General features: G+C 44.7%; 2 protein-coding genes across 3 annotated transcripts in view; one reads left to right on the forward strand and one right to left on the reverse strand.

The window, feature by feature from the left end:
* LOC128055247 (N-acetyllactosaminide beta-1,6-N-acetylglucosaminyl-transferase-like) overlaps positions 1–5899 on the forward strand; it is a 52827-nt gene extending 46928 nt beyond the window's left edge. The window contains exon 3 of the mRNA XM_052647690.1: positions 3192–5899. Within this exon, the coding sequence (XP_052503650.1) occupies positions 3192–3382 (191 nt within the window). The 3' untranslated portion in view covers positions 3383–5899. The remainder of the gene's footprint in view (positions 1–3191) is intronic.
* A 6003-nt stretch (positions 5900–11902) lies between these two features.
* On the reverse strand, positions 11903–21864 carry C11H6orf52 (chromosome 11 C6orf52 homolog). 2 transcript variants are annotated; one of them, XM_052649488.1, is made up of 4 exons: positions 14161–14231; positions 13760–13949; positions 12746–12791; positions 11903–12135 (listed from the first exon to the last, which is right to left on the reverse strand). In XM_052649488.1, exons 1-4 carry the CDS (start codon positions 14229–14231, stop codon positions 11978–11980), a joined length of 465 nt encoding a protein of 154 aa, XP_052505448.1. In that variant the 3' UTR covers positions 11903–11977. The 2 variants fall into 2 exon arrangements, 1 of the variants encoding a protein (XP_052505448.1); XR_008200173.1 differs by lacking the exons at positions 11903–12135; positions 12746–12791; positions 14161–14231 and adding exons at positions 16789–16898; positions 20651–20776; positions 21515–21864 and having other exon boundaries at positions 13822–13949.
* Between the last annotated feature and the right edge of the window lie 158 nt (positions 21865–22022).

Raw genomic sequence — 22022 nt, forward strand, 5'->3', positions numbered from 1 at the left:
TTAATTATCAAGTCCCATCGGTCCTTCTGTGCTCTGTCTCTAATAGCTTTCCTTTCCCACTCATGGCAACCATTAACTTCAAACAAACCCTCTGGTTTACACGATTACTACAGTCTCTTGATTGGTTCCTAATGTACCTTGCAAAGCTCTGCAAAATTAATCTTGCTGAAATCTATTTCATCATTTGATTCTTCTATTAAATTTCTCCAACTCTTTCAAAAAAAAGGGGGTAAAAATGGCCCAAACCTTTCATCTATTTTAAGACAGTCAACCATAGTAGCTCTACTATATGCCAAACAAATTCTGGAAAGAGTGCAAACTTCTCACAGCTTCCTTGTTTTGAAACTGTTCCCCAGCAAACTCTTTTGTAGCAGCAAATTCCCCTCTCTGCATTTTTCCACCTGATGCTTTCCCATCCATCTTGAGATGCTTCCCAATTCTACCCACCTGTGAACTCTCCACTCATCCTTCTCTACACGTTTCATTAACTGTTATTTTGACATCTTATATTTATCAGGCACTGTTCCAAATGTGGCTTCCCCAATGGCTTGGCAGTAAAGAATCCACCTACAACTCAGGAGACATGGATTTGATCCCTGGGCTGGGAAGATCCCATGGAAAAGGAAATGGCAATCCATTCCAGTATTCTTGCCTGGAAAATCCCATGGACAGAGGAGACTGGCGGGCTACAGTCCATGAGCTCACAAAAAGTCGGATTTGACTGAGCAGACACACTTGTAGATGTAGGGGACTTAGAAGTAAACACAATGGTCTCAAATTTCAACTCTTGAGCTTATATTCTAGTCTGGGGAGAAAGACAACAAAGAAACATGTATGTTGGTGATGAGTACCAAAAGGAAAATGAATCGGGGAAGCAGGAAAGGAGGTCAGAAATGGCCTCACTGAGAGGATGGCCTTGAAGTAGAGCCCTAAGCGGTGCCAGAGGGAGCCCTGAGGATGTCTGGAGGAAGGGCGTGGTCCAGGGAAGGAGGGGCGTGGTCCCGGGGAGGAAGGACAAACAGGGATGCTTCCTTTGCTCAGGACGCTGCAGTCCGTGGGGTCGCTAAGAGTCGGACACGACTGAGCGATTTCACTTTCATGCATTGGAGAAGGAAATGGCAACCCACTCCAGTGTTCTTGCCTGGAGAATTCCAGGGTCGGGGGAGCCTGGTGGGCTGCTGTCTATGGGGTCGCACAGAGTCGGACATGACTGAAGTGACTTAGCAGCAGCAGCAGCAGCAGCAGCAGTTTTCAGGATACGGAGAAGGCAATGGCACCCAACTCCAGTACTCTTGCCTGGAAAATCCCATGGACGGAGGAGCCTGATAGGCTGCAGTCCATGGGGTCGCTAAGAGTCAGACACGGCTGAGCGACTTCACTTTCACTTTTCACTTTCATCCATTGGAGAAGGAAATGGCAACCCACTCCAGTGTTCTTGCCTGGAGAATCCCAGGGACGGGGGAGCCTGGTGGGCTGCCGTCTATGGGGTCGCACAGAGTCGGACATGACTGAAGTGACTTAGCAGCAGCAGCAGCAGCAGCAGCAGTTTTCAGGATACGGAGAAGGCAATGGCATCCCACTCCAGTACTCTTGCCTGGAAAATCCCATGGACGGAGGAGCCTGATAGGCTGCAGTCCATGGGGTCGCTAAGAGTCAGACACGGCTGAGCGACTTCACTTTCACTTTTCACTTTCATCCATTGGAGAAGGAAATGGCAACCCACTCCAGTGTTCTTGCCTGGAGAATCCCAGGGACGGCGGAGCTTGGTGGGATCGCACAGAATCGGACTGCCGTCTATGGGATCGCACAGAGTCGGACACGACTGAAGCGACTTAGCAGCAGCAGCAGCAAGGGGGCTGATGTGACTGATGTGAAGTTTATTAAGGGTTATAACTGAATGGGTAAATGGTGAGAGGTGAGTCCGGGTGATGAGGGCCAGACTCTGAGGAGTCTTGAACGCCATTGCTAGGATTTTGGCTTTTTCTCCAAATGAGACAAGAAGCCATCAGAAGGTTTTGAGCAACAGACACATCTTCTGCTTACGTTTAAAACAGCCGCTCTAGCTGCTGTGCTGAGAATATGCTAACAGGCAAAAACGGAATTGACGAGCCTATCTGCAGGGAAGGAATGGAGACTCAAACAGAGAGACTGGACTTGTGGACACTGGAGGGGAAGGAGAGAATGAGACGAACGGAGAACGTAGCTGGCTCTGTGATGACCTGGCGAGGTGGGGCGGGGGCGGGCTCAAGAGGCAGGTGACACATGAACAATTATGGCTGATTTGCCTTGTCCTGTGGCAGAAACCAACACAACATTGTAAAGCAGTTTTCCCCCAATTAAAAGTAAACTTTTTTTTTTTTAATGGAGGCACTGGGAACCAGTCAGACAGGAAGATGGGGCAGCTTGCCTAGGATGGAGGTATCGGAGGGGGTGAAATGTGGTCAAATTGCATTAATATTTTGAAGGTTGAGCTGACAAGGTTGCCGCCAGATTGGACGTGGGGTGTGGAAGGAAGGGGGAGAAGGGCCGAGTGTACTGAAGAGTAGGCTTGCCCTGGATTAAGATTGAGAAGACTTGGAGAGGATTAAGGAGTTCGTAGGTGACACACGGGTGAGGTTTATTCCCCATCTAAGAGGAGAGATAGGACCTTCCCTGGTGGTCCAGTGGTTAGGACTCCACGCTTCCAATGCAGGGGACAAAAGTTCGATCCCTGCTTGGGGAACTGAGATCCCGCGTGCTTTGCAGCAAGGCCAAACGTTAATTTTAAAAAACACAAAAAACCTCATACATAATAGAGGAGAGATAAAGTAGGCACTTGGATAGCCCAGGGAAGAGACCCGACCAACTCAGTCCACAAAGACCCCTCCCATCTGTCTACATCTAGGACGTCTCGTCCTTGAAACCCAGAGTTCATAATACGTGAATTGCCTTGTGATGCCTATTGTGTTATTCCTTTGGACTACTTAACTCTCATTTTCTGTAAGTGCATATTTATATCTTTGTCTCCTCATAGAAAGTTTAACTTCCTTGTGGGCTGGGCTGACGCAGTCCTCCTTCATCGGAATCCCCTAGTGCTTGGCACAGTCCTAGCCCTGTAGCAGTCAGTTGGACACCCTACTGTTCTGCAAACTCACCCCCATTGACATGAAAACAAGCCTGTTTTGACTGTTTCTTGTTCTCTCCAATTACAGGCCACTATGTCCATGATATTTGTATCTATGGCAACGGAGACTTAAAGTGGTTGATTAATTCGTCAAGCCTCTTTGCCAACAAGTTTGAGCTCACTGCGTACCCCCTCACTGTGGAATGCCTGGAACTGAGGCTTCGAGAAAGGACCCTGAATCAGAGTGAAATTGCAATACAGCCCAGCTGGTATTTCTGATCTACTGCCACTCAACGTCTAAAGGGAAATCACCTCTGGGAAGGAGAGCCTTTTTTTGGGAGAAAAACTTTGCCTGGGTTATGTGAACAGTCTCAGGGCCAAGGTTATAGCTTCAGGACCTGACTGCATAGTTACACGTCAAAATGTCTGCCAGACACTGTGAAATGTGCTGTCAGGATGCTTGCACGGTGATACTGGTTCTTAGGCCACCCTGGAAGTTTCTTGAGGTTCAGCGCTCTTTCAGGCTCATGTCCCCATCTGTGATAAACTGAACTGTTTTCAGATCTTTGCATCAGACCCTCATCGTATATAAATATTCTCATGAAAAGGAGAATGGTAGATAATACTATTTAGGGAAATAAGAATCAAGTTTCTTTGAAGAAGGAATTTTTTTTTAATCACAGATCTGTAGCCTCACATGAGTGGACTCCTCCTGCTCTTTGCTCAGCTGTATGTCGGCATAGAAACTGCTTTTCAGGTAACTCTCCAGTCTCCTTTAGAACTTGAGCTGCTAGAACTGAGAACTTGGTCCTATTCCTGAGTTTCAACAGTAGCATTTTCAAGTTTCCTGTGCCTACAGTTTTTTGTTTTTTTTTTTTTCATTCTTTACATTCTGTGTAGAATGTAAAGTTATTCACAGGAGACCAAATTTAAGACAGCTGTCACTGCCTGCTACTTCAGTAAAAGATCCTCAGGTAGTTCGCTTCTTGAATATTTGTCAGAGTGTCCTCTGACCCCTCTCCATCATTTTCCATTGAGAACATGGGAAAGTTCTTGAAGAATGAAGATATTTCAAGAGTGGAAGTGCTATTGCATGGGTGTAGCCCCAAGCCTTGACTATTTCAGGTGAATCACTTCCCTTTTTTTGCCTTCACCCCCACCAAAGTGGGGCTTCCCCAGTGGCTCAGTAGTAAAGAATCTCCCTGTGATGCAGGAGACACAGGAGATCCGGATTCAATAACTGGGTCAGGAAGATCCCGTGGAGAAGGAAATGGCTACCCACTTCAGTATTCTTGCCTGGGAAATCCCATAGACAGAGAAGCCTGGTGGGCTACCGTCCATGCGGTCACAAAGAGTCGGGCATGACTGAAGCGACTAAGCATGCACACACCACCAAAGTGATCTTACCTGCAAAATGGAGACCAAATGCTATCCCATGAGCCTTTAAGGAGTCCACAGTGTTCTCTGGGTAACTTTGCAGTGCCTGTGGGGGTCGTAGGAGTGCTTGGATTTTTAAAAGCTTTCAGTTGTGGAAGAGCCTCTTTGTTACTTATCCTTTATCCCATTCATCCATCCAATCCATCAGTAAGTATTTCTTGGGTGTCTACTATACACCAGACACGTGCAGAGACAAGAAGTGAGAAGCTTTTTCACTCTGAAAATCTTGGCAATAATGCCAGCATTGGAAAGAGAATCTCTAGAACTCCAGAGAATCTCACAGAGTATATTATTCCCCCTGGCTCCGGCCACCTCATGAAGCATGTGGAACTCCCCTGACTGGGGATCAAACCCGCGGCCCCTGCAGTGGAAGTGCAGATTCCTAACCACTAGACCACAAGGGAGTGGCTGTAGTGGTGGGCTTATGGGTTGTCATATCAGGCCCCAGATATCACCAATTTCAAAGTGAGGTCTAAATCAGAATATTCCGAAGAGAGAAGGGAGGGAGGGGACAGAGGCCATAGCTGATTGTTTTCTAGGCATCCTGCTTTCTCTTTTACCTCTCAGGGCATTCGGATCTCACAATGCTCTTGTAAACTCGCACAATTATCCCCATCTTGCAGATGAAGTGACTGAGGCTTAGAGAGGTTGTTAGTAAGCATGAGGAAACAAGTTCTCTGAGAATCAGGCTTCTCTTACTGGTCTCTTTAGTTCATTTCCTAAGGTGGAGCATCTCGAGAAGGTGAAGTGAAGCCATATCTAGCATCCCACAATGGTTTCAGTGTTCATATTGAGAAAACGTCCTGTCACGTCAGAAAAATGTGAAGTCTCCTTTTGTACTCCATCCAGTTCCTTGATATTTATTTATTCTAATGAAAAACAGCAACTACAACTAAGGATACATTTAATCCATGCCATGTTACTTTTTCTGCAATTGTGCCTGTTGAATGTTAATCATATTTAACTTAAGGAAGCCCTTAATCATATTTAATGACCTTGAATTTAATGAATTTTAATGATCTTGAAGGAAAATCTGTCTTTTTTCCTGTTGCCGAGAGAGATGGAAGTGCACTGGGTGATGAAAAGTCAAGGGGTAGGGAGCACATCGGGAGCTAAAGGCAGAATTTAAAATCACCTTGTTTGTTTTTTTTCAAACTTACATCACACCACTTGAGAAGAGGAGCCCTTTACACTGGATCTTCTTTTGCAGAAGAAGAAATCTCTTGGAATAGAAGGTGTTTACATGTCTATTGTTGGTCATTTCTTCTGTGTCTCAAATATTTTAATGTTGGGAGGGTTCACTGTTTGAACTAGTGGGTTACTGCGGGCCCGTGGAGAGGCCCTGAAAATTTTGTTTTCAATGATGTTCCATGTTGTTTTCTTGGAAATAAATTAATATATTGTTTTCCACACTGGGGACTGTTGTATGGCTTTATTTGATCGGTATTTAACAAGCCCATCCTCCCAGCATTGTCTTTCTTAGAAAGTTTTATTTGGCTGCGTCGGGTCTTAGTTGCAGCAGGTGGTATCTTTTGTTGTGGCTCCCAGGCTCAGTAGCTGTGGCGCATGGGCTCAGCCGCACCAGGGCACCTGGGATCTTAGTTCTTCAGCCAGGAATCGAACCTGCAGCCCTCGCACTACAAGGCGGATTCCTGAGCACTGAACCACCAGGGATGTCCCCCTCCTAGCGTTTTCTAAAAATACACAAATAAATACATTCATGCAAACATATACCTGTCTAAAAATGCCCATCCCACTGAAAAATAATGCAGCTTTCCCTGTGTGGAGTATTGGAGAGGATAACTGGGAATGATAGAGACAATGGAAGGTCAGTTTCATTTCAATCGGGATTTTAAATTCAAAATCTGAGGCAGGAAGAAGTTATCTCCTATATGTGCCTCCTTAATTTTTTAAAAATCAAGGTACAATTTAGGAAAAAGACCTGTTGATATTATCATAATTATTCAACTGTCAAATGCCAGAGTTTTTGAGCAGTCTTTCAGTGCTAAGTTTGGGTAAATGAATATTTTCCTCTACTAGACACATGGCAAATGATAGAAGTACTAAGGAAAATAACTCGTCTAAACAATATCCAATGCACCATTTTTTAATGCATAATATTTTAAAACTAAAGTGAAAAATATTTCAAACTACAAAAACAAAAATACATGCTGTGTATCATAGGAAATATATAAATCAACTATAAAAATAAATAAAATATATAAAGATATTTTCTAAATAAATATTTCCTAAATATAGAAAACACATAAACCCCAAAATAAATAACAATATTTTCTAAAAATAGAAAAAAATCAACTCCAATACTTTGGCCACCTGATGTGAAGAGCCAGCTCCTTGGAAAAGACCCTAATGCTGGGAAAGACTGAGGGCAGGAGGAGAAGGGGCGAAGGGGGATGAGATTGTTGGATGGCATCAGCGACAATGGACATGAGTTTGAGCAAACTCTGGGAGATGGTGAAGGACAGGGAGGCCTGGCGTGCTGCAGTCCATGGAGTCCAAAGAGTCGGACACGACCGAGCGACTGAACAACAACAAATCAATTATACTTCAATAAAAAATTTTAAACATGATTTATATCAAGTTAATGAGTAAGTAAAAAAAGAATACAGAAGGATATAGGATAAAAAGTGAACTCCTTTCTCCAGAAGTGATCACTGTTTGGTGTCAGTGTCCTTTCAATATACACTCAGATATCCTTGGGCAGTGCTGTCCAAAAGGATCTCTGCCATGATGGGAACGTTCTATATCTGCACTGTCCAAGATACTAACACTCGTGCTAGCTATTGGGCACTGGGAATGTGGCCAGTTTGAGGAAATGTTACTTATTTTATGTGACTGTTGTACGGCACAATTCTATAGCTAACAGTTCCATACAACCGTTATGTACCTGTGCTTATTATACAGTGGAAATACAAAGACACACAGACTGGCTTTTTTTTTAAGTGTTGCTTATATAGATACATAATAGAATTACAGCTTTTTGTAACTTGCTTTTTTGAGCTCTTCAAAAATAAACTTTATTTTTAGAATTGTCCTGTTTTTTTTTTTTACTTTCTGGTTACACCATGCAGCTTAGATCCTTGATGAGGCATCAAATCCACCCCCACTATAGTGGAAGTGTGGCATCTTAACCGCTGGACCGCCAAGGAAGTCCCACATGGTGAGACTTTAGGATAGCAGTCTATGCCAGGTGGGAAATGGGAGCCGAGATCCACGTGAACAGACGAAGAATAACTAGAGTTTGGGAAGACTCCGGTCTTGCAGTTCAGTAATGCCAGAACTACACATGTTCTGTTGTGACTACTCCCTCTTCTGGTCAAGATGGCTGAGGGATTAAAAGGTCAAGCCAATGGGAAAGACACTGGAGGTCACACTCCCAAGGCCAAGTTCTGACTTTAGCAAGAGGTCTGCCAGTGATGGCTCTGGGAGGAAGAAGGTAAAGAGATGAAGCTGACTGTGTTCACTTTTCAATACCTACAAGGTTTGAACGTGGTGGGCTTCCATGGTGGCTGTTGGGAAGATTAACTGGGGTGAGTCCTGCTGGGAGCCCAGGAAGTCTGACCTACATCTTGGGAAGGATCCTGGGGGCTATAGTAGACAGGGTGGCTGAATGGTCTAAAAGGGGCTTCCCAGGGGGCGCTAGTGGTAAAGAATCCTCTTGCCAATGCAGGAGATGCCAGAGACACAGGCTCGATCTCTGGATTGGAAAGATCCCCTGGAGACGGAAACAACAGCCCACTCCAGTATTCTTGCCTGGAGAATCCCAGGGACAGGAGCCTGGTGGGCTGCGGTTCATGGGGTCACAGAGAGCTGGACACAATTTAAAGTGCACACACAGACATAGACACACACCAGGTTCTTCCAAAAAGAACCAAAATTCAGAAACCAACAGCCAGCATTGTGTCAGACCGTGAAAGTGAATCTCAAGCATGTGATTAGGAGTTGAGGCTATTAGGTGAATTGCTGAAAAAGGGAGTCAAAGTGAAAGTGAATTATTAATGAGTTTCAGGCTATTTATTTCCATTAAAGTGAATTATCAGTGAACTTCAAGGCATCAACCATATTGAAGGCAAAATGGAAGGTTTCTGATGACTTTCCAAAATGTTTTATTTTTAAAAACTTTATAGACTTCAAAGAAAAGTTGCCAAAATGGTATGGAGAATTCGTGTAGACCTTTCACTCAACGTCTAATATCTTACAAAATCAAAGTTCAGTCATCAAAACCAGCTTTGTTTTTTAATTTGGTTTTTAACTCTGTGCTGGCTGTGTGTTGAGAGTTGGGGCCACGTGACTTTTACCTTTGTACCGGACAGACCAGATGGGTAAGGCGAGTCCCAGTAACATGGAGTGCCTTCACGTTAAACCAAATGATGGAAACCGACTGGACTGGTCTCAAGTACCATTTCCTGATGAAGACTGTACTGTGGAAAGGAAACATCTGGACTTCCCTGGTGGTCCAGGGGCTAAGAACCCACCTGCCAGTGCAGGGGACACGGCTCCGATCCCTGGCCCAGGAAGACCCCACAAGCTTAAGGGCGCCTACTGAAGCCCTTGTGCCTGGAGTCTGTGCTCTGCAACGAGAGTAGCCCCACTGGCCATCACTAAGAAAGCCCCAGTGCAACGAAGACCCAGCGCAGCCGTATGTTTTAATTTAATTTAAAAAAGCAAAGGACAAGTCTGTATATTCTTTATCTAGAGTATGGGACTGGGATAAAAGAAAAGGATGGGGAACAGAGCAAATCCACAGCCAGAGCACCAAGAAACCAGTGGGGAAAGCAGCAGGGTAGAAGAGTAAACTGTGTCCTGCACATCACAGATGGCTGGCTGGGAAACTCTAGATTCATGTCCTTAGGCTCTGACTAAATAGGTGTAATGGGTCGTGAAGAGCGAGGAGGGAAAGCAATGATGACTGCCAGGTTGAAACTCTGGTTCTTGACGCATTATCTCTGAGCAGGTGAGGCATGATAACCCCACGATTAGCACTCCACAGAGGCTTTCACAAAGGACCCAGCAGGAAGTGTCTGAATTCGGCTTTCCATCTGCATGGCTGGCTGTGTATCAGATGACCCGGTGGAAGAATGATGGTTTAAAAAGTAAAAGCAGTCAGTAACAGATTCTTTGGGGATAATGGCTACAAAAGGCTACACAGTGACTTAAAATACAGGACAGGCTGGTAGGGAAATAATTTGAATGCCTAGGAAACTTACTGATGCTGTAGTCATTACCACATATGCAAATTTTCCTATCTGGGTATGGAATCAAGAAATTTTTCCAAGGGGTGGGGGTCATCTAGGCAAATGCCATTTAAAGAGCTTCCACCAATATAACATGGGGGTAAAGAAGTATTGCTGTGTTTATGCAGGATTTTTTTGAGCTGGAAGCTTCCACTCATTCCTTCATATATATAATATGTATATTTAATTTTATTTCTTTTTGACTGTGCTGGGTCTCCCTTGCTGCATGGGCTTTTCTCTAGTGTCGGGGAGTGAGTGGGCTTCTCATTGTGGTGGCCTCTCTTGTTATGGAACACAGGCTTCAGTAGTTGCGGCTCCCAGGCTCTAGAGTGTAAGCTCAATAGTCGGGGCACACAGGCTTAGCTGGTCTGCAGTATATGGGATCTTCCTGGACCAGGGATTGAACCCATCTCTGCATTGGCAGGCAGGTTCTTTACCACTGAGCTACCAAGGAAGCCCCCTGTACTTTTTTTTTTTAATTTTTTTTTTTTTTATGGCTGCACCACGAGGCTTGTAGGATTTAGTTCCCCAACCAGGGACTGAACCCAGGCCCTAGCAGTGAAAGCACGGAGTCCTAACTACTGGACTGTCCGGGAATTCCCTAGACACCTTTTTAAAATCACATTTTCCTTTTATTTATATGTCAAGATGGAGAAGGAAATGGCAACCCACTCCAGTATTCTTGCCTGGAGAATCCCAGGGACAGAGGAGCCTGGTGGGCTGCCATCTATGGGGTCACACAGTTGGACAGAACTGAGGTGACTTAGCAGCAGCAGCAGCAAGATGGATGTAAGTGAAACAAACTGGCTATTTCTTGACAATAAATATGCAAGAAAACATGGATTTGTGGTCACTTTTCTAACAACAAATATTTACTCTTGAAATTCAATTTTTTTTTGCCATGCTGATTTGTGTCTTTTTCACTCCATTGTTAAATCATAGTGTTATCTTTCTGTGTGCTTAGTCATATTCGACTCTTTGTGACCCCATGGACTGTAGCCCACCAGGCTCCTATGTGCGTGGGATTCTCCTGGCTGGCGTGTAAAACAGGATCAACTCTAGGGGCTGGGCTCCCCTGCTGGTCTCTCCTGGGATCAATCCAGGGTTACACTCAGCGGACAGTCCAAGATGTCAGGTGAGTGAGGCTGTGGGTTGGCTGTTTACTGGGGCGCCTCAGTTCCCCTCCACACGACCTCTAATCTTTAGGTTTGAGTGGGTTTCTTGGCATGATGGTGGAAGTGTTTTGCAAGAGTAAACCCCCAGAGTGAAAGCGCTTATCAACCCATGCATTGAAGTTGCACAATGGTGTCACTGGGGGCCCAGGTGCTCTGTCTCAGAAGGCTGACAGGCTGTTTTGATCAAGCACACTTTTTCCATGTTGAGGACTCAACTGTGGCAAGTGCCTCCACTGTCTTCTATCACCTAGTGCTCTCGTAAGCGAGCCTGAGGGTCTGGCGATGGAGATCAAACTTCTGGTTCTAATCTACCTTTTTCTATACCAGATGCAGGCAAGAAGGCTTGCACTGTTTGTGAACAGAAGAAAGCAGCAAATCACTCAATATATCAGAGTAGCTAATGCCACCGTCAGTTTAGGTCAGGCCCATGTCATATTAAAGCTATTACCTTTTTTTCATATAGTTTTATATAGTTGATTTACAATGTTGTTTTATAGCTGATTTACAATTGAAATATAGTTGATTTACAATGTTGTTTTAGGACACCTATTTTCAAGTGTCTTACAGTGCAGCCTGGTCTAACTTGATAGTTCTGTGGCCTCTCTTCTTTGTTGTTACTGTTTAGTTGCTAACTCTTGTCCAACTCTTTTGTGACCCCCATGGACTATAGCCCGCCAGGCTGCTCTGTCCATGGGATTCTCCAGCCAAGAATACTGGAGTGGGTTGCCATTTCCTTCTCCAGGGGATCTTCCCGACCCAGGGATGGAACTTGAGTCTCTTGCACTGGCAGGTGGATTCTTTCCCAGAGTCACCAAAGAAGCTGGATGTGACCTCTGCTGGCACCCACATAATACAACACACTTCCAGAAATGAATGTGCTGCTAAAGTTTATTTACATTACAGTCTCTCAAGAATCTGTATTTATATACACAATCCAGTGCCATCCTGGGAGAACTTTTTTTAAACAAAAACAAAACAAGACACAATGAATATGATAGTTGGGGAGCTTAATGAGCATCTTGCTCTTGGGGGTTCTTGTCTGGGATTTCTGAGTGCACAGTATCAAGAGGCTGCCAGTGGCAATTCATGAGAGACTGGTAGAGCTCTTCACTTTTCACCATAAACTCTCTGTTGAGTTCCTCAATATTCAGGTGGAGATTTGGATCTGCAGAAGCCAATAATACATACAGGAGAAAAATAGAGTTTCACAGGACACATTAGAAATGGCTTAAAACTAGAGCTTTTAAAAAACATCAGCAGGAAATAGTGCAGACATTTAATGTTAGTTTTTTAAATTGCGTGTTTCCTTTCGATAAGACTTTAAAAATAGAAACTGAAGCTACAAGAGCAGTGCTACTGGATTCAATGAGTAGATGGTGGGAGAAATGGAGAAAAAGGGCAGAATTAAGAAATAATTTGGAGACAAAGGGACAGTACTCGGAAATGCATTCAACTTGGAGCAGAAGAGAGAGGAAGGGTGGGAGGCGAGTCTAGAGTTTCTAGCTTGAGGACCTGGGTGAATGTGACCCCAAGGACAAGCCAGGACCAGATCCTTAAGACAGGGCTCTGACAAATCAACATGCTGCTTTATCTGTTCAGTTAGCAGACTGATAGAAACGAAGAAATGGTTTATAACAATTAATTCAGAAACCGAGGGAGGGAGACCTACATTGGAACTTTCTGGTAGGATCTCTTCGTTTATAGCCAGCTCAGTGAATGAGGGACCTGGAAAAAGGGTTAGTTTTGTTTTCAACTAAACATAAGGCTTCTGTTACCTTCTAGTGAATCTTCATCTTGGTTTTCAGCTAGAGATGTGGCTTCCTACAATGAAAATCAGTATGTTAAAAAAATTTTTTTTTACTTAAAGGGTTGTTATTGACACTTTCCTGGAAGAATTTAGCTCTCAAAAATAATATCTACAACACTAAAATCCCTTTTGATCAAATTTTATTTTGAATTTTGATTAAAAGAGCCTTTAAATGACAAAATACTACAATTATGCAACAGGTGAGCTGAGCCCATAGAAGAAAACTCACACGGGAGGAGCACTGGTCAAAGGCGCCTGCCTTCTCTGAAGTTTCAGGGATCTAAGCAGCCCCCTGGGGTCTAGGGAGAAGGAACCAGACCGCAGGGACCCTGGCATCAGACTCCACAATCCCTGTACCCAAACCTGCACCTGGAGCTCTGCCCTTCTTTCCAGGTGACAATCTGCAGTCTCCATGGGCACATAGCCCTTGTGGCCTTCCAATCCCATCCCAACCCCGCGTCTCAGCTAAGGGCCAGACAGTACCTGCTGAGGAAACGCAGAGGCTACAGAAAAGCAAACCAATCCATCATCTTCTCAGGTAAGGAAAGATGTAAATTCCAGAAGCAGCTCCCAAACAGACCTTGGTTAGTTACTCCAGACTCCATGGGCTCTCCAGGGGCAGTGTAAGTTATTACCATTCCTCTCTACAGGCACCAGTGGCTCAGCAGTACAGCATCTGCTCACTATGCAGGACACCTGGGTTCGATCCCTGGGTCGGGAAGATCCCTGGAGACAGGAATGACTACCACTCCAGTATCCTTGCCCGGAGAATCCCACGGACAGAGGAGCCTGGCGGGCTACAGTCTATGGGGTCCAGAAAGAGTCGGACACGACTGACTAAGCACAGCACACACACATATTAGGGTGCAGAGTCCAAGGCTGAGGGAAATTCGAGGGGATTTCTCAAGGGCGTGGAGAAAGGAAAGAGACGTCCCCATACCGGACACGCACCCAACGCAGTATCTATGCCAGGGAGAGATACCTTGGGCAGAAGCGAAGTCTCAGCGGGGTGTCCAGAGGTCTCATATGCAGAATAAAGGTTGGGTCCATTTCCACCTGCCCCGCGGCCAGAGCTGTAGCCAGGAGGGTAACCACCCTGCTGTTGCTCGTACTGGCTGCCGTACCGGATGCCGAAGGGGTGAGGCTGGCAGGACGGGAAGTCTGGCTTCACTCTAAGAGCAGCAGGGAGAAGGGTAGGACATCAACAGCCAAGGCAGAATCGCTCAAAGCCCGGGGACTCGATCCTTCTTTCTCTAAGTAAGGAGGGTGTCCGCTTTCACTAAGAACACCTGTCTTCAAAGCAGTAGTTTGTCAATTGCCAAACTGTGTTACGAAACAGAACACTATCAGCCTTTTCATTCGGAACAGGAAAAATTGGCGCACCTTTGCCAATACCAGTAATAAGTATCCTGTTGAGTTGAGCCCAAACCTGCAAAACTCTCCTGTCCAGCCATTTATCCAGACCCTTGATAAAATGACTGGGAGTCCACAGTTTTAACCCCCGCATCAAAAATCCCAGCCCTTGGTCTAAACCCTCTCAAGCCCACAAACAGCACTTCCAGCTGCCTCAGAAATACCTGCAGTGATCATTCCTGCCAGGTAATTAATTCTTTAACTGTCAGGTGGGTTAAGGAGTGGGTGCGGACGGACAGGAGTGTATTGGAGTCACCTGGAGGAGCCCCTGCAAACTGTAGGGTGGGCTTTGAGCTGCCCACCTCCTCCCCCAACTGTCAGACCCCGGGAAGCTGTCGGAAAGGGGAGGTTGGGAGGGTGGGGCAGTAAGGGAGTGTGTGGTGGGCAACTGTGAAGCACACAGAAGTCTCCAGCCCCCCACAATAGTGTGTAAGGGAGCCACTTTTAATCATTAAAAGCTTAAGACAAAGACAAAGAAAGACTTAAGACAAAGACAAAGAAAAGCTGCATTGGCAGGTGGGTCCTTTACCACTAGGGCCACCTGGGAAGCCCCATTCAAATGTTTACTGTAGTTTCTATTTACCTGTAATGTGAAAAATAATCATCATGATGAATTCTAGTCGTTCAACCATTTACCCATCATTTACTGAGCCCCTCCTATACACAGCACAGGTGCCTGGCATCGGTGCCACAGTGGAACTTATACTCTAGTAATTTAATTTCCCTGTGTGTTCAAGGGAGATGTTATTGATTAGCAGCTGTGCACACACAGTTAGGGGCCACCCAATATCCAGTTTCCTTTTCTTCCTTAATAATAGAACCTAGATTTTATTTGAAAGTAGCAATGTGCCTTGTGGCCAGGTGGCCAAAGTCGAGCTGCTGCTGCTGCTAAGGTTGCTTCAGTCGTGTCTGACTCTGTGCGACCCCATAGACGGCAGCCCACCAGGCTCCCCCATCCCTGGGATTCTCCAGGCAAGAACACTGGAGTGGATTGCCATTTCCTTCTTTCACGTGAAAGTGAAAAGTGAAAGTGAAGTCAGTCAGTTGTGTCCGACTCTAGCGGCTCCATGGACTGCAGTCTACCAGGCTCCTCCATCCATGGGATTTTCCAGGCAACAGTACTGGAGTGGGGTGCCAATAAGATGTAAATAGTGACTTAGCAGCAGCAGCACTATCACAAGGGGGTTGAGGAAAGCTTTGTGGGCAGAGGGAGTCTGCTTAGCTGGAATGTGTTTTTTGCTGTCGTTTTCTGCCCTTCTCACAGGTCGAGAGCTGAGTTTACAGATGTGATGGATGAAACCAAAAGAACTCCGCATCTCTCCTGGCCTATGAGGTGATATCAAAGGGGAAGTCACACAACCACACACAGGATCTTAAAGAGCAAACAGGTCAGGGTTCCTGATGACTGGAGACTCCCTGTACCAGCACTGGACCAATGTGCCTCCAAAAGCCTTTGTCTTAAGGAAATCTCTTGTTTAAGCCACTGCTGTAAATTACGTGAAATTAAAAATAATTCTTGGGGCTTCCATGATGGCTCAGGGCTAAAGAATCTGCCTGTAATGCCCAAGATATGGGTTCAGTCCCTGGGTTGGGAAGATCCCCTGGAGAAGGAAATGATTACCTGTTGAGGTCCTTTAATGGACCAGAACCTGGTGGTCTGGAGTCGACCGATAAGAAAGTAAAGGAGAGAGAAAGAGGTTTACGCAGAACACCAATAGTCCCTGACACAGGGCTTGCTCTGTTCGTGGAGGCCTCCGGCGCCCTACCTTTTTGTTGACAAATTTAGTTCACCTTAAACCTAGGCATAATAAAAGTATTATATAATGTTGATGACTTAAGACATGTTTTAATTAGATTAGCAATTATATTTAAATTATATTTATATTTAAACATATTAAATATTTTTCAGTTCACATGAATTTTAATTTAAATACAGCTCATTAACTTCATATTATCTAAAAACAAAGCTGGTATATTGACGGCAGCACTGCCAGATGTTGAGGGTTTGAGGGAAAAGCTGGAATTTGCCCCAGATTTTTGTTGAAGGGGACCTGGGGGGTCCCCCGTTTGGAGTTTCTCGGAATAGGTTTCCCTTTACTATCAAATTTAGATTTACAATCTTTGGCCCAATGTATTCCTCTATGGCATCGAGGACAGATTTTTGGAGGTTTTTTATTTTTCTATATATATATTTTTCTGCTTTCTTAGGGCAGTCCCTTTTTAAAGGGTTATTTCCGGATGTAAAGCATCCTTCATTTCCCTTTCTTAAGGCAGCAACCATTGTTTCAGCTAGCATTTGCATCTTTTCAGTTTCTAATCTTATATTTCAACAAGCCTTCAAATAATCAGTAATAGTTCCTGTCTCACGAATTGGAGCTATAGCTTTTTGACATTCCTGATTTGCATTTTCATAAGCAAGTAATTTCTCTAGTTGCCTTTTGGCTTATTCTCCAATTACAGTATGGGAAATTGCAGTTTGTAATCTAGCTAAAAAATCAGCATACGTTACATTAAGTCCCTGAACTTTAAATAAGTGATGAAGTAAAGTAGAAAAGTAATGGGGCTTTCCAGCTGTTTTACCCATGTCTTAGTACTTACCAGCCTCAGTAGGCCCTGGGGTCACTCTTGTCCGAATCTGCATACATGCACCAAGCTCCTGTTCTGGGCGCCTCTTGTTGAGGTCCTTTAATGGACCGGAACCTGGTGGTCTGGAGTCGACCGATAAGAAAGAGAAAGAGGCTGATATTCCTCAGTTTACGCAGAAAGCCAATAAAGTCCCTGGCATGGGGCTTGCTCTGTTCACGGAGGCCTCAGGCACCCTCTTGATGGGGTGAAGGCACAGAGCGCCTTCTCGAGAGGGTCTTAGAAGTCCAGGCAGGAAAGTGAACTCAGAGAGCCTCTGCGCTCCAAAGAAATAGCCTGAGAGAGAAAGAGAGAGAGAGAGAGAGAGAGACGGAGGGAGAGAGAGAGAGAGAAAGCAAGACACAGGGACCAAAGCTCTGATGGAGCAAAGGTGTTTTAATCAACATGGTGTGGGCATATATACTGTAGTTATTCTCAGCAAAGATAAAGATTAAAATTCCAGACTTACAAAACACAGACAATCCATATTAAAGAGAGAGAGAGAGTTGTAAATAATCACTTTAAGAAAGAGGGCACTTATCACCGAATAGAAAAACTAACAAAGGAAATGCCTGGATTCCTCAGCCCCAGGAGAGGCTTGCCTCTCAATTCCTGAATACTCAGGAATAAGGAACAGAGAATTCCTGACAGATCCAAAACAGCACACAGGAAGCCTCCTGTTAAATGCTTCCTGATAGCTACCCACTCCAGTATTCTTGCCTGGAGAATCCCATGGATGGAGGAGCCTGGGGGACTACAGTCCATAGGGCTGCAAAGATTCAGATACAGCTGAGCAGAGCAGAGGAGCAGCAATGGGCATAGTTAACTACAATTGGCAGCACGGAGTGGAAAATTGAAAAACATTAAAAAATAATAATTCCCTAAAATTTTTTATACCATTTTGAAGGTTATTTTCCATTAACAGCTATTACAGCTATATTTCATGTTGTACAATACATCCTTGAACCAGTCTTATACCCCACAGTTTGTACCTCCCCTGCCCCCAGACCCCACCCAACACACACTGGTAGCACTGATTTGTTCTGTTATCTGTGAGCCTGCTTCTTCTTCTTTTTTTGCTGTATTCACAGTTTATTGTCTTTTTTAGAAAAAAAAAATTCTTAAATATTGTAGCAGCTTAGAAGTAAAATTTCATGTTATCAGTTAAGATTCTTTCAGAAAAGCATTATCTTTTTTCCTTATTTTGGACTTTTTAAAAAAGTCAATGAGAATTTTGGCTATGAGTGAGAGATGGAGCTGTAGTGGGAAAGGAATGAGGGAGCTGACCCTTCGTGATACGGTGGTAAGAAGGCTGGGATTTGCGAGGAAGTCTATAAGGCATGTTGCATCCACCCAGGAAGATGGCAGGGGCCAGATGCTATGAGCAAGACTCCAGAGATGAAGATGGACATTCAGGCAGAATTTTAGATGATGGTGACAAGGAAGAGTTCACAAATATTGCTTTGATCTCTAACAGTTTCAAATGCAAACCTCCCATAGTTCACCTGGATTATTCTCATGAAGCAGGTGAAACAAATTTCTTTCAGGTCTGGGTCTAGGGAAAGTAGCCCACTTTCTGTCTCCGAGCTCTACATGCAGAGATCAAAGTCCTCTGAGAATACAAGCACACACAATCTCTGCAGTCCTCAAATTTAACAGACTTGCTACCTATGACACTGTGAAAGGAGGGTAACAGAGCAGCAACATTAGACGCACATGAGATTTCTAACAAGGCCAATTTCTCTCCACTGTATCCTGCTTCTAGCTCGGTATGTTGACCTTCTAACCACCCTCACCCACCCTGCAAAACGAAGACTGGCTTTTTTTCTTTAGCAAACCAAACAAAGCCAAGTGCTTACTTAACACTGGTTAAATGAATGAATAAATCAATGCCTGGCTCAAGTGCAAAAAGCTTTTCTATCAATAATATAAATGCAAAACTAGAAACCCGGTTGTACTTTAGAGTTAAGCCCTATTGCGGAAGGGTTGGTGGTTTTGGCAACTGCAGTTTTCTGAGAATGAGACTGAATGGCTTTTTCCACCCTCTGTTTGGAAAGAGAACAGGAGGCTTGGCAGGAAGTATGCTGTTTGAATCCATTTGAGCAGATGTATATTGCATTGTGTGTGTTTTTTTAGGCAGAGAAAAACCACTTTTCTTCTTTATTAAGAGACAACACTGGAGCCCAAGGAGAAGAGAAAAGCAGCAGCAACACCAGAGTCTACTGCTACCGAGCTGTGTGGTTTTGAGAGCGTTTTGGACCTACTTCTCCATTTATATCCTCAGACCAGCTTTAGAGGCATTAATCTTTTTGAAAATGTGATGAAATCCTATGAATGCTGTCTTCCATAAACGTACACATACAATTCTGCGTGTAATTTCAGGGCACTGACAAGCCCCAAAACTTACCCATCAATTCTCCCACATTAGGAGCCCCAGGACCAGCTGCTTTATAGTCTTCTAAGCTCTATGCCTGGCTCCACCAACTTTTTACAATTAAAAAAATAAGAGGAGGAAAAACCATTTTATGCTTATGTCGCATGCACTGCGGTTTTCACGCTATTCTAAACGTCTCCTGGTTGCAGCAAAAGACTTTCTTAAGCCACAAGGCTCTTCTCTAAAATGTGACTTTACTGTACTTCACTCCAATAAAACTTAATTAAAAATAAAATGTGACAGATACTTAAGCAGGTAAAGTGTGACAATTCATGTACCAGATTGCAATTGACAAGCACAGTAATAGATGCTGACTATAATTACCCTGTTATCATGATATGTTAAAAATTTGAAATGAATGCTAATTCTTTACAAACAGCATTTGAAATTTCACTGGGGTAATGAGGTGGGGCACGGGGGGGGGGGGGGGGGGGGGTGTCTGAAGCAACAAAATACACAGAGCACATGATTTTGAAACAATTTTATTCAGTGTTTCTTTTCTTTTTGCATGAGAGACTACCACTTCCCCCTAAATAAAGATAGGCAGAGTCATATATTTAAAAGGAAAATTAGACTTCAAGAAATGTCCTCCTTACTTCGTCCCATGCCCAGAAGACATCCCTACAGCAATTCACACTCCTCTGATTTAGTGGTTCTTTGATAGAAAAGCCACCAGAAGAACAAGCAAGATACAAGAAAAGAATTTAAAAAGTAAAACAATTTGTGACATAATAACATAACTAGCAAAGTGAAGGAATTACAGCTGTATCTCCTTTTTTTTTGTACTTCAATTTATTGTCCTTTATAGATCCAGCTTTTTTTAAAAACACAAATCAAAGTTTATGGCAACCCTGCATGAAGCAAGTCTATCAGCACCATTTTCCCAACAGCATTTGATTCCTTTGCATCCCTCTGTCGTATTTTGGTAATTCTTAGAATATTTCAAAGCTTATCATTATTAGTCTAATTTGTATGGTGATCAGTGATCTCTGATGTTACTACTAAGAACTGTTGAAGCCTCAAATGTTAGGACTTTTTAGCAATAAAGTATTTTTCAATTAAAGACTATGCCTTTCTTAGACATAATGGTGAAAGTAAAAGTGGCTCAGTCATGTCCAACTTTTTGAGACCCCATGGACTGTCCACGTAATTCTCCAGGTCAGAATACTGGCGTGGGTGGCCCTTCCCTTCTCTAGAGGATTTTCCCAACCCAGGTATCGAACCTGGTTCTCCCGCACTGCAGGTGCATTCTTTACCAACCGAGCTACCAGGGAAGCCCAAGCCTTAATGGGATTGCACACTACAATAGAGTGCAGTCTAATATAAACCTAACACTGGGGAAGAAAAGATTGTGTGTGACACGTTATTTGGAGGGTCTGGAAATGAACCTGCAATCTTTCTCACCTGTGCCTATACTGTCCAACAGTGAACACAGTTTTCAAGCGACTGAGAATGAGCTGGACTTCAGTATTTCAGCGCCTGAGGAGTGCCAACATGTACAGCTGCCAAAGCGCGAAGGCTTTCCTTGTGCTGAAATGACAACCAAAATGACCTCATTTGTACAAGACCCAAACCAGCACTGATTAAAACAAATCTGAGTTAAACACGTACTGACGATTCAGAACATCGGTGAACAAACGTCCTCAGAGACAAGAGCCTAAGCGCTATCGGCCTGTACTAGTCTTAGAGCGGGTGGGGTGAGAAGTCGACAGCAATGTGTTTCAACCTCCCATAGTCACATTCACTGGTAAGGAGCTTAGGAGACTCATTTTACGCTCCGATATTTACTCTGTTGGAAGTCTGTACGAAGCTGTCCTTTCTGACACATCTCTGAATCTTTGTTATCTCACGAAAATCTCTCATCTAAACCAGTACTATCTTTGCTTTCATTGCGGTTCAAGACAGTAAAGAATCTGCCTGCAAGGCGTGAGACCCGGGTTCGATCCCTGGGTCGGGAAGATCCCCTGGAGTAGGGAAAGGCTACCCACTGCAGTATTCCTGGGCTTCCTTTTGTGGCTCGGCTGGTAAAGAATCCGCCTGCATTGCGGGAGACCTGGGTTAGACCCCTGGGTCGGGAAGATTCCCTGGAGTAGGGAAAGGTTACCCACTGCAGTATTCTTGCCTGGAGAATCCCATGGACACAGGAGACGGGACAGAGTCGGACACGACTGAGAGACTCATACTGGCTTTTATTACTGTTTGACTTTGCGGCTAACTCGGGAAAGGTGGTGAAAACAAATTAAATGAGATTCCCTCCTGGAAACTCACCAAGGATGACTAGACCCGTCATCTTCCAAGTACTGTCTTTACTCCCCTCGAGTCAAGGGTCCTTGTCCTTCTCCGGGATGTGCCATAACGTTGGCCGACGAGTCCTTAAGGGTTCGTCAAGCCATAACCAAGAAGGAAGGAAGGAAAAGTGCTGGGCGAGATTATGCGGCCCGGGCGGGAGCTCGGGAACCGGACCGCTCAGAACCCTAAAGGTCAACCCTCTTCGCCGGTTACAGAGAATGAGCACAAGAAACGGCTTCCAGCACAACTAGGAGACGTAACTCCCTAGCCGTCATCACGGCCCGGGATCCACAGACATACACGGCGCAGGTGCGCCGGCCCAGCTCTCCGACTCCCGCCCTGACCGGAAGTGCCCGCCCCTTCCGTAGACGCCCCGGAAACGGGGGCCTCCGCAGAGGCTGTCCCGCCCACTCGCCTCAGAAGCGCCTAGCACAAGGCTCCCTCGAAAATGCTTGCTGGCCCCCAGGTTTTTTCCTCCTTGAAATGA

Source organism: Budorcas taxicolor, chromosome 11 (assembly GCF_023091745.1).
Source record: "Budorcas taxicolor isolate Tak-1 chromosome 11, Takin1.1, whole genome shotgun sequence".
NCBI lineage: Eukaryota > Metazoa > Chordata > Mammalia > Artiodactyla > Bovidae > Budorcas > Budorcas taxicolor.